The 12218-nt window shown below is 34.8% G+C and overlaps 1 protein-coding gene across 12 annotated transcripts in view; it reads right to left on the bottom strand.

Annotated features, from left to right (window-relative positions):
* The window catches only part of NBEAL1 (neurobeachin like 1), a 163042-nt gene that overhangs the window by 38392 nt on the left and 112432 nt on the right, over nt 1-12218 (bottom strand). For all 12 annotated transcript variants that reach the window (XM_055573157.1, XM_055573156.1, XM_055573160.1 and 9 more), the window contains 6 exons: nt 11947-12095; nt 11198-11331; nt 8755-8856; nt 5149-5244; nt 4653-4777; nt 2075-2215 (listed from right to left, as the gene is read on the bottom strand). In XM_055573157.1, coding sequence (XP_055429132.1) covers nt 2075-2215; nt 4653-4777; nt 5149-5244; nt 8755-8856; nt 11198-11331; nt 11947-12095 — 747 coding nt within the window. The remainder of the gene's footprint in view (nt 1-2074; nt 2216-4652; nt 4778-5148; nt 5245-8754; nt 8857-11197; nt 11332-11946; nt 12096-12218) is intronic.

The following is a 12218-nucleotide window of genomic DNA, read 5'->3' as shown; positions in this document are numbered from 1 at the left end:
AGAACAGCTTAACTGATATATAATTAACATATATGTACACAACAAACAATTTTAGAACATTTCATCACTCCAAAAAGAAATCCTGTATCTAATAGCAGTCACTCTCCATTCACCCTCCCTCTAGCCCTAGGCAATTACTGATCTACTTTCTGTCTCCATGGATTTGTTTTTTTTAGCCACCTTATGTAAATCATATATAACATATGGTATCTTGTGCCTGGCTTATGTCATTCAACATACTACTGTTTCATCCATGTTGTAGCATATATCAATCTTTCATTCCTTCTCTTAACTCATAGCTAAATAATATTCCACACCATGGGTATACCACGTTTCATTTATTCCTTTACCAGTTCATGGGCATTTGGGTTATTTAAATATTTGGACTATTACAAATAAAGCTGTTAAGGCCATTTGTGTGCAAGTGTTTGCATAAACATACATGTTCAATAATCTTGGGTCTATACCTAGGACTGGAATTGCTGGGTCATGGGTAATACTATGTTTAATGTTTTGAAGAACTGCCAGACTGTTTTCCACAGAGGCTGCATCATCTTAAATTTCCACTGGCAGTACATAATTGTTCCAATTTCTCAACATCTCATCAACGGTAGGTATTATCTATCTTTTCATTACAGCCATCTTCATGAGTGTAAAGAGGTATCTCAGTTTGGTTTTGATTTGAATTTCCCTGATAACCAATGATGTTGATCAACTTTTCACGTGTTTATTAGACATCTGTAATCTTCTTTGGAGAAATGTCCATTTAGATCTTTTGTTCAGTTTTTAATTGAGTCATTTGTCTTTTTACTGTTGCATTGCAAGGATTTTTTTTATATATTCTAGATACAAGTCCTTTATCAGATCTATAATTTGCAAATATTTTCTCCAACTGAACTGGCTGTCTTTTTACTCTCTTGATGAGGTCCTCTGAAGCACAAACAGAATCTATTTTTGAGGCCTTATTAAAAAAATCATTTAAAAGCTGTAAAATCACTAAAAACTGAAGAGACCCAGGTTTGCTTTCCCAGAAGGAAAATTACCTGACTTCATGGCAAGCATAACATTTGGAGATATGTAGTGATCTAAGCCTCTCCTTGAAAGACAAGGCTCAGTGAACTAAAGACAGGAATACGGAACCCAGGCTAATTTTGAGAGATAAACATTACATGGAAAGAGAGCAGAACAGGCAATGTTTACATAATTTCTGATTGGTCAGAAAAGGCAAGAGGATAATGTTAAAGAATAAGGCAACAGGGAGACAAAATGAGAGTAAGTAGAGAGGCACCTGGAGGATACGCTGGGGAATGGAGCATTCTTGAAGAAGTTTCTTTCTTTAGGATAAATAAGAAAATGTGAAACTTAGGTAAGGTATAATATAGACAGATGATACAATAATACGGTGGCATTACAGACCTGTTTGAGCTTCTATTAATAATCTAAGGGCTCTCATTCCTCTCTATTTTTATTCCTATTGATCAATATTTTTAGGAGGACTACAGAGGCACTGGTTAGACATTTCTGGTAGATGTTTTGGATTAAGGTCTAAATCAGTTCTAAGTCTGAATCTCTGGTAGATTCCTAAACCCAGTTGAAAATAACAAAAGTACACTGGATAACAGTAAAGAGGAATTCGCCTTAAAAGTCATTTGTGTAAGTCAGTTTGAGTGCCCTGTTATCAAACTAGTTTGGCTACTTTTATCTAGGGGCTATTATATGAATCAAAACCTAAAAAGAGGAGAATAAAAAAGGTAAGGTCCTGTTATAATAGTATATGAAAGTGAAAGTGTTAGTCGCTTAATTGTGCTTGAGTTTCTGTGATCCCATGAACTGTAGCCCACCAGGCTCCTCTGTCCCTGGAATTCTCCAGGCAAGAACACTGAAGTGGGTAGCCATTCTCTTATCCAGGGGATCTTCCTGGCCCAGGGATCAAATCTAGATCTCCTGCATTGTAGACAGATTCTTTACCATCTGAGCCACCAGGGAACCCTATAACAGTACATGACATGAAGGCAAAGACTTTTCAACACTATCATATAGTCTTAAGAAAACAGTTTATTTACCCAAAACATACCTTCCACTCTGAAGCTGGATGTGGAGGGTGGTGAATGGTTCTGTACGAATAAGATAGTGCATAACTCCAGCAGAATTTGAATAGTGAGTACCATAATGAAATTTGTCAATAGTTCCCATAGGATCCTCAAAATTTTCATATCTAAAAATAGAAACTAAAGTTTTATAATCACAGTAACAAAATTAATTTAGGATAGATGCTTGTATTGTATTGCTGAAAACAGTTTTTTAAGAGGCTATGTACTCATATCATCACAACACATTAATAAATGAAAAAAATTACTAATACTTTCTGAACAATATAGTAGTACTAATAGTGGAGTTTGGAATACTTTTGTATTATGCAATAATTATTTTCACTACAGATAGATTAGAAATCACAGAAAACCAAAAATAAAGAAATTTAAAATCAATTAAAATTGTACTTCCCAGAGATAATAAATAATAACATTCTGGCAAACCTTTGTCAATTATGAATTAATATATATTTTAATATAAAATACATTTTAATATAAAACTGTTACACCTAGTATATTGTTCACAACTTATTTTTTCATCTAACAATTTTCTATTAACATCTTACAAAATATATAAGTGACTCACTTTGCTGCACAGCAGAAACTAACACATCATAAATCAACTACAAGTCAATAAAAATTTTTTACAAAATCTTAGAATATACAACAATTTAACTATTTATTTATAGATAGTTAGGTTGTTTCTATTTTTTTGCTATTTTAAGAATGTGATAATTAGACATCATAGTATGGCCAAGGTAATAGAAAAAAATATAGAGGGTCAGTCAAGAATTGTGAAAATGAATGTCTAATAATTCAAAGGTAGAAGGAAATAGATGTGTATAGCACAAGGAACTCTACTCAATATTCTGTGATAAACTATATAAGAAAAAATCTGAATAAGAATGAATATATGTGTGTATTATTGAATCATGTTGTTGTACAGAGAAACTAACACAACACTGTAAATCAACTCTACTCCAATAAAATTAAATAAAAAAGTAGACAGTGAAATAGAAAGAAGGCCTAACAGATTACTAGCAAAGGGCATATATATAATAACTCTTCAAGCACTATCACTAATATTGTAATTGTTCTGAATGGTGACATCTGAGTTAGTGGGTATAAAATCTAAATAAGAATGAACAGTTTTTGGAAGCAACACACATTAAAATTTTAAACCAAAATACTAATCAATTTGTCAAGCTATGGTCAATTTCCTTTTTACATAGAAATCATTAATATTCAGGAGAATAAAGAGAGTTTTTAGGCCAAAGTCATTTGTACCTATGAAGAAAAATATATTATTGAAACATAAATTAAATTGTATCTTCCATTATCTACAAAATAAGTTAACCTATATGAAATGTACTTCCTATGGAACAGTGTTAGTAGTTTGACTAACAGCAGTGAGGTAATATACATACAGCAAAATTCCATTAGTAAATCAAATATTAAATACTGCAAAAAGGTCTTATGGAATTTGCAAATAAAAAGGAAAAAAATAATGTACTATCAACTCTCAAAAAAATCTACAACTAAGTTTTTGTTTGCAAACACTTTGTCTTTATTACTGGAAGTTATCCATAAGTTCACATGGAGAAAAGGGAAAATTAAAATTATTCTTTTACTTGTCAGCCACTTGCTTTGAATAAAAAAAAAAAAATATGAGACATTTACAGGATAGATGATCATCAATATATATAACTATAAATATTTTCTTTCCTTTCAAATGTTACTTTCTAAATTTTCTTACATTTCACTGTTTTTTGTTCACATTATTACTGAAAAGATTAGTATTATTAATTTGGTATCTACCAAAATAGTACATCAGATGTAAATGCTAGATTAGCAGGTTATTAAGTCTAAAATACCTAGGGATAAAGAATTCCACCCTTGCACACATACTTTTTATCTTTTAATTGGATAGATAACTGTTTTGCAATGTTGTTTTAGTTTCTGCTGTACAACAAAGTGAATCAGCTATACATATACACATCCCCTCTCTGCTGAGCCTCCCTCCCCTCCAACCCTCCATCCCACCACTCTAGGTCATCACAGAGCACAGAGCTGAGGTCCCTGTGCTATCGAGCAGCTTCCCACTAGCTGTCTGTGCTACACAAGGTTCTGTTTACATGTCAGTGCTACGCTCTCAACTAATCCCACACTTTGCCACCCCAACCCCCTGCCGCTGGTGTCCACATGTCGGTTCTCTATGTCTGCATCTCTATTCCTGCCCTGCGAACAGGCTCATCTGTACCACCTTTCTAGATTTCATACATATGTAATAATATATGATATTTGTTTTTCTTTTTATGACTTCACTCTCTTATTACAAGGAGAAAAGAAATTCTAAACAACATTAATTTAAATTTGGTAATGAAGGGACACAGCCTATAGTCAAGATATTTGAAAGACAACTGATAACATTATCAAGAAAACTTAATGAAGGAATTATCAGACTCTAATTAGCAAAAGTAACACTTGGTTAGCCATAGGAGAAATCAATACAAATTCAAACTGCTATGGGTATATCTATCAAAGCAGATGAAAGGCACTTACTTTTCTCTCGTGGCTTTGGCATTCTTATCATTAACTACCCCAATTGGTTTGGATAGATCTCGAAATACAGATGGGTTATTAAGATCCAACTCTTCTGAAGTATAATCTTGTAAAATCCAGGGGAACTAAAAGAGCCACAATTTACAGTTTAGATATTCTTTCCAAGGGAAGCTACCAGCTCCATAACTAATATCAAACAGTCTTTACTTTTTCCCTGTTGCAAATGTTTATTCATCTTTAGCTCAATAACCAGAAGCATTAACTCCTATAATTCCATTGAAATATTCTCAATGAAGGGAAAGAAAAAAGGCTTTCATTTTTAAAATGCCCTTAATATTTATATACGTCTTAAATAGCAGGGTAAGAAATAAACAGAAAGGCAAAAATAGTTTTTACATCTTTATAAAAATAAAAACTAGATATAAGCCACTTATATTTTTATATATAATAAAATTGAAAGGCAAGTGTATATTTACAGGATTTTTATAAAACTCACCACAGGATACTGTGCAAGGTCATTATAGGTTCGTCCTGCCATTGTATTTAACTGAATGAGGTAGTCAAAATTTGATATCTCTCTGTTTACCCATTTCTAGACAGCATAGAAAAAAATCAGAATTAGTCTACATCTCTTAGAAATCAATGACTATTACTGACAGTACTAAAATAATCTTGCATCCACTATCTCTATCATCTTTCTGGTAAATAAGTTAAGTTTTTGAAAAAAGATTAAACAGGGAGAAAAATCAACATACTTCTCCTAAGTTCACTTCCTTTTAAAAACTGGTCTTTAGAAAAGGAAAAGAAAGTTCTCACACTGCAGTCTAAAAGATCTCCTATAATAATTAAGATTTTCTTTAGTTAAAAAATATATTATTTGAATATAAAAATGTTTAATTCTAGAAGGAGTGCCCAAATTTTAAATTTTTGTCATTAACTGAAATCTTCCTAAGTATAAATATTAAAATACCAGTATCTCAATGTACTTAACAGATCTACAAATTTTAAATAACATTATATTATTATATCTCTGCTCAGAAAAATTCCTTTATACAGAAAAGGTAGGTGGGATTTTGCTATAACAGATAAAAAACTTTCTAAAGAAAGACATAATCATTATTTTTTTAATCACCTTGTTAAATCTAGCCTACTCTACACAGTGTGAGTATGCTCAAGCATTTTTTTTGAAGACAGATTAACATACACCTTTCAGTTCAGTTCAGTTCAGTCGCTCAGTCGTGTCCGACTCTTTGCGACACCATGAATCGCAGCACGCCAGGCCTCCCTGTCCATCACCAACTCCCGGAGTTCACTCAGACTCATGTCCATCGAGTCAATGATGCCATGCAGCCATCTCATCCTCTGTCATCCCCTTCTCCTCCTGCCCCCAATACCTCCCACCATCAGAGTCTTTTCCAATGAGTCAACTCTTCGCATGAGGTGGCCAAAGTACTCGAGTTTCAGCTTTAGCATCATTCCTTCCAAAGAAATCCCAGGGCTGAACTCCTTCAGAATGGACTGGTTGGATCTCTTTGCAGTCTAAGGGACTCTCAAGAGTCTTCTCCAACACCACAGTTCAAAAGCATCAGTTCTTTGGCGCTCAGCTTTCTTCACAGTCCAGCTCTCACATCCATACATGACGACAGGAAAAACCATAGCCTTGACCAGACAGACCTTTGTTGGCAAAGTTAATGCCTCTGCTTTTCAATATGCTATCTGGGTTGGTCATAACTTTCCTTACAAGGAGTAAGCGTCTTTTAATTTCAGGGCTGCACTCACCATCTGCAGTGATTTTGGAGCCCCCCAAAAAAAGTCTGACACTGTTTCCACTGTTTCCCCATCTATTTCCCATGAACTGATGGGACCAGATGCCATGATCTTCATTTTCTGAATGTTGAGCTTTAAGCCAACTTTTTCACTCTCCACTTTCACTTTCATCAAGAGGCTTTTGAGTTCCTCTTCACTTTCTGCCATAAGGGTGGTGTCATCTGCATGTCTGAGGTTATTGATATTTCTCCCGGCAATCTTGATTCCAGCTTGTTTCTTCGGGTCCAGCGTTTCTCACGATGTACTCTGCAAATAAGTTAAATAAGCAGGGTGATAATATACAGCCTTGACGTACTCCTTTTCCTATTTGGAATCAGTCTGTTGTTCCATGTCCAGTTCTAACTGTTGCTTCCTGACCTGCATACAGATTTCTCAAGAGGCAGGTCAGGTGGTCTGGTATTCCCATCTCTGTCAGAATTTTCCACAGTTTATTGTGATCCACACAGTCAAAGGCTTTGGCATAGTCAATAAAGCAGAAATAGATGTTTTTCTGGAGCTCTCTGGCTTTTTCCATGATCCAGCGGATGTTGGCAATTTGATCTCTGGTTCCTCTGCCTTTTCTAAAACCAGCTTGAACATCAGGAAGTTCACGGTTCACATACTGCTGAAGCCTGGCTTGGAGAATTTTGAGCATTACTTTACTAGCGTGTGAGATGAGTGCAATTGTGCTGTAGTTTGAGCATTATCTGGCATTGCCTTTCTTTGGGATTGGAATGAAAACTGACCTTTTCCAGTCCTGTGGCCACTGCTGAGTTTTCCAAATTTGCTGGCATATTGAGTACAGCACTTTCACACATCATCTTTCAGGATTTGAAATAGCTCAACTGGAATTCCATCACCTCCACTAGCTTTGTTCGTAGTGATGCTTTCTAAGGCCCACTTGACTTCACATTCCAGGATTTCTGGCTCTAGGTGAGTGATCACACCATCATGATTATCTGGATCGTGAAGATCTTTTTGTACAGTTCTTCTGTGTATTCTTGCCACCTCTTCTTAATATCTTCTGCTTCTTTTAGGTCCATACCATTTCTGTCCTTTATCGAGCCCATCTTTGCACGAAATGTCCCCTTGGTATCTCTAATTTTCTTGACGAGATCTCTAGTCTTTCCTATTCTGTTGTTTTCCTCTACTTCTTTGCATTGATCGCTGAGGAAGGCTTTCTTATCTCTTCTTGCTAGTCTTTGGAACTCTGCATTCAGATGCTTAAATCTTTCCTTTTCTCCTTTGCTTTTCGCTTCTCTTCTTTTCACAGCTATTTGTAAGGCCTCCCCAGACAGCCATTTTGCTTTTTTTTTGCATTTCTTTTCCATGGGGATGGTCTTGATCCCTGTCCTGTACAATGTTACGAACCTCATTCCACAGTTCATCAGGCACTCTATCTGTCAGATCGAGGCCCTTAAATCTATTTCTCACTTCCACTGTATAATCATAAGGGATTTGATTTAGGTCATACCTGAATGGTCTAGTGGTTTTTCCTACTTTCTTCAATTTAAGTCTGAATTTGGTACGTTCACTTAAAGTGTGCCTTAAGCAAAAGACATGTAGAAATGGTGAGAAATGGATCTATCCATACAGAAAGTCCAATAATACTTATGTGCCAAATTGAGGAATCAGTACTTTAATGAATAAAGTTTATACCACAGAAAGCAGGGAATGTACTTTTAAATAAAGCTTATTCCATAAACAATAGGAAGGAATTGCTGATGGCTTTTGAACAAGAGCAACATTTAAAGATTAAGATTAACACATATGTAGGAGGAAAGAGAGAGTCAGGAGGCAGAGAACCTAATTAGGAGACTACTAACAACACCAGAGAGCAAAAAACAAGAGCCTTTCCTTGGCTTTTGACAGTGCAAATTCAAGAGATGTTGGGATTATATACGGATAAAATGCATGGAAGCATTAGTTTTGGCAGACAGAAACACTGGAGAAACTTTTTTCTGCCTGTATTCCAAGGTGTCTTGTATTTTTTCATTTTTTCTTGTGCATGGATTTTTATTATTAAGAAAAGTCCCACATAATTTTTTTAAAAGAACATTATAATGAAAGAAGAAGGTATAAGACATGCCCATGAACTGAACGAAATGGGAGCTGGAGGACAGGGAACTCTTACGTGTGAAGGAAACAGAAAGATTCAAAGACAATTCAAAAGATCAACCTGAATGGAAGAAAAGCAGTTGTATGATCAAAATAAAATAGTCAGAAGGAAGATTTACTTCTAGGCAAAAGTCTAAGATACAAAATTAACACCAAACAGTGACCTAAAATTTCCTACCTGTGTCAGTCCTGATGCTTTGAATAACTCCTGTGGTGATCTGGTTCCATAACTATTTGGAGAATGAAGTGACAACAGTCTGCTATATACTTTGTTCCTAACCTATTAAAAAAACAGCACTTTATGCATTAAAAATAGAATAAGAGAAAACAAGATTACGGCTTTATTAACAGATTTATTGAGATATAATTCACATACCATAAATTCACCCTTTTAAAGTATATAATTCAGTGAGGTTTTTCTCTTTTTTAAAAAAATATTCACAGAGTTGTACAACTATTCACATTATCTAACTCTGGGACATTTATGTCATCCTCAAAAGAAACTACATACTTATGCGCCATCACTCCCCAATTTCCCTCTTGTCCTCTGACAACCACTAAACTTTCTGTCACTATGTATTTGCCTAATCTGAACACTTCACTTAAACAGAAGATTACAGTTTTAACTTCTTTATTTTACTAGGCTTAAAAAACTTATGACATACATTTTTTTTAGAATGTTACAGTATATTAATAGAGTAATCATCACACATTTTATCAGAAAACTAGCTCACTTCCAGTTCAAATCTAGTTCTGTCATTTACTAATCATCTGGACAATTCAATTAATTTACTGAGTCTCATTTGTGTATTCAATATAATAATTTTACCCTTTACAGTTTTGTGGATTGTTCAGGGCTATGCAAATGTAAAGAAATAAAATTAATCTTTGAACTTCAGCTTCCTCATCTATTAAAAAAAAGGAATGGAATTTTCCATATCTAATCTGAAGACTGTTATGAAGATTAGGTACCACATATAAATATGCTTTAAAGACTATATACAAGAGACTTCCCTGGCGGTGTAGTGGCTAAGACACCAAGCTCCCAGGATAGGCGGCCCAGATTCAATCCCCAGTAACGGAACAAGATTCCACATAACACAACTAAGAGTTCACATGCTGCAACTAAGGTCTGGTGCAGCCAAATAAAATAAATTAAAAACAAAAAACTACATACAACAGGAGTGTGCTTAGTTTAATTACATAAAATAGCTTTCTAAAAAACACATACATTGTATTTTCCTATCGGTAAATATTTATTTTTAATAGTGAAAAAGTACCCTTTGGTAAAAATAGAAAAATGTTTTTCAAAGGTCTGAATCAAATCATTTATAAATATACCTGGATCTCAAATGAATAGAAAGTTAGTTATTGACTCTGTTAATCCAGGTCCTTGGAAGAAGTTATACTCTGCTAGTCACTTGCTCCTTGGAAGAAGTTATGACCAACCTAGACAGCATATTAAAAAGTGGAGACACTACTTTGCCAACAAAGGTTCATCTAGTCAAAGCTATGGTTTTTCCAGTAGTCATATATGGACGTGAGAATTGGACTATAAAGAAAGCTGAGCACCAAAGAATTGATGCTCTTGAACTATGGTGTTGGAGAAGACTCTTGAGAGTCCCTTGGACAGCAAGGAGATCCAACCAGACAATCCTAAAGGAAATCGGTCCGGAATATTCATTGGAAGGACTGATGCTGAAGCTAAAACTCTAGTACTTTGGCTACCTGATGTGAAGAACTGATTAATTGGAATAGACCCTGATGCTGGGGAAAAATGAAGGCGGGAGGAGAAGGGGACGACAGAGGATGAGATGGTTGGAGGGCATCACTGACTCAACGGACATGAGTTTGAGTAAACTCCAGAAGTTGGTGATAGACAGGGAGGCCTGGCGTGCTGCAGTCCATGGGGTCGCAAAGAGTCGGACACAACTGAGCGACTGAACTGAACTGAACTGAATCCAGGTAATCTGAGAAGCAAATGCTAAGACAGAATTGAACATGGAGGATTTTATTAGGAGAGATACCAGAGAGAGAAAATGGAGAGAAAGCTAGGCAAGGTAAAAGAAAGCTATCAAACTGTGATGCAAGTCTGGCCTCAAGTATATGCCAAAGGGAAGGAAGGTTGAGAGCAAGTAACGCGCCAAAGGTTACACTGCTAGTGGTGGAATGGTTTTGGATCCAGGGAACCTGAATTCAGTGGCAATCTCTTAACTGCTTATACTATTTAAGAATTTACGCTATTCATAGAAGAAGCATATGCTCCATTATTTTTTTTTCTGATTACACATACTCCATTATTGTTGAATTCAACCCAATCTAATTTCATAAATCCAATTATATCATATATATATACACCATAGTATCTCACAATGTGAGATCTATTTGCTGACACCCAAAATTCTACTAACTTCTTTATCTATCTATATATAAGATATCCTCCAAACACTCAAACATAAATTCCAACAAAAATTCATATGCTGCTTCGTCCCAAAGTATGTATCTTTTTTCTCTAATATTCTGACTCAGTGGAATAGCAGAGTGTAAAGTTTCATTACAGCTTACTAGTTGGAAAATTATTTCAAGCTAACAATCTAGGAGAAAGGTAGCCTTTTACAAACCTCTTTTTTGAAATTGAGAAAGTAGTTGGATTGGTCAACATGAAAAATCTCAAGGGCTGACCTCCTTAAATTGTACCGTCGTAGGTGAATCTCTCGAACTTGAGAGTGAGGCCACTTGAAATCAAAGCCTACTCCTGAAAACAGAAAAAAATCTTGTGACTGTGGACCACATAAAGTTACATATGCTATGCAGAAAATATCTCCTTTTCCTGACAAGAATAGCGTTTAGGGAAAAAGAATTCAACCTCTATATGATAAAAACCATCTGTTAAATGTATTACATGTTTAAACTATTTCTTTTAAAACTATTTTAAAATTCTATAGCTTTTTATACTTCCTTTCCATTGGAATAGAGAATAACTCTGAATATAGTATCTTAGAAACATTTTCCCTTTTCTCTTTATGTTAGCAGCTTAGATTTAAATATCTTTTTATTTTCAGATAAAAGATTAGGTGAGAAGCCTACAGGAACAAGAGTACATATAAATAAAATATTGCATTTATAACTTAAATTTATAGCAATCCCCACTAGGCAAACCTTTAAAAAAAACATTGATAATAAAAAAGAAGCATTCCCCTCAGTACATTGTTGAATAATGAATTTAATCCCATACTGACTTTCCATTTCTCCCTTTACATGAGAGACTACAATTTTACAGGCCCATCTTATTATTTTCTTCTCATTAATGATTGATAAACTGGATACTTAACTATTGAACAACAGAAATTATTCCCCCAGAACTCCTCACCATCTTCTTTTTCAATGCTGCCATCATAGAAGTAAATGTGTTGAGTAGTGATTTCTAATCTGCCAGGAATTACATCAATTATTGTAATGAGTTCACAGTCTTCTGATAACACCAATTTTTCTTTTTGATTCTGTTCTTCTTTCTCATCACTGAAGGGAAAAAACAAATAAAAAAGATCCAACAATGTATTCTGGGTAAATGGAAAAGAACATCATATTCAAAATCAAATCTCATTTCTGTGAAATCACTATCTAAGAAAGGGTACTTGAATT

The sequence above is a fragment of the Bubalus kerabau genome, chromosome 3 (assembly GCF_029407905.1).
Source record: "Bubalus kerabau isolate K-KA32 ecotype Philippines breed swamp buffalo chromosome 3, PCC_UOA_SB_1v2, whole genome shotgun sequence".
Taxonomy (NCBI): domain Eukaryota; kingdom Metazoa; phylum Chordata; class Mammalia; order Artiodactyla; family Bovidae; genus Bubalus; species Bubalus kerabau.
The sequence above is the reverse complement of the archived record's forward strand: the minus strand, read 5'-3'. Positions and strand labels throughout refer to the sequence as shown.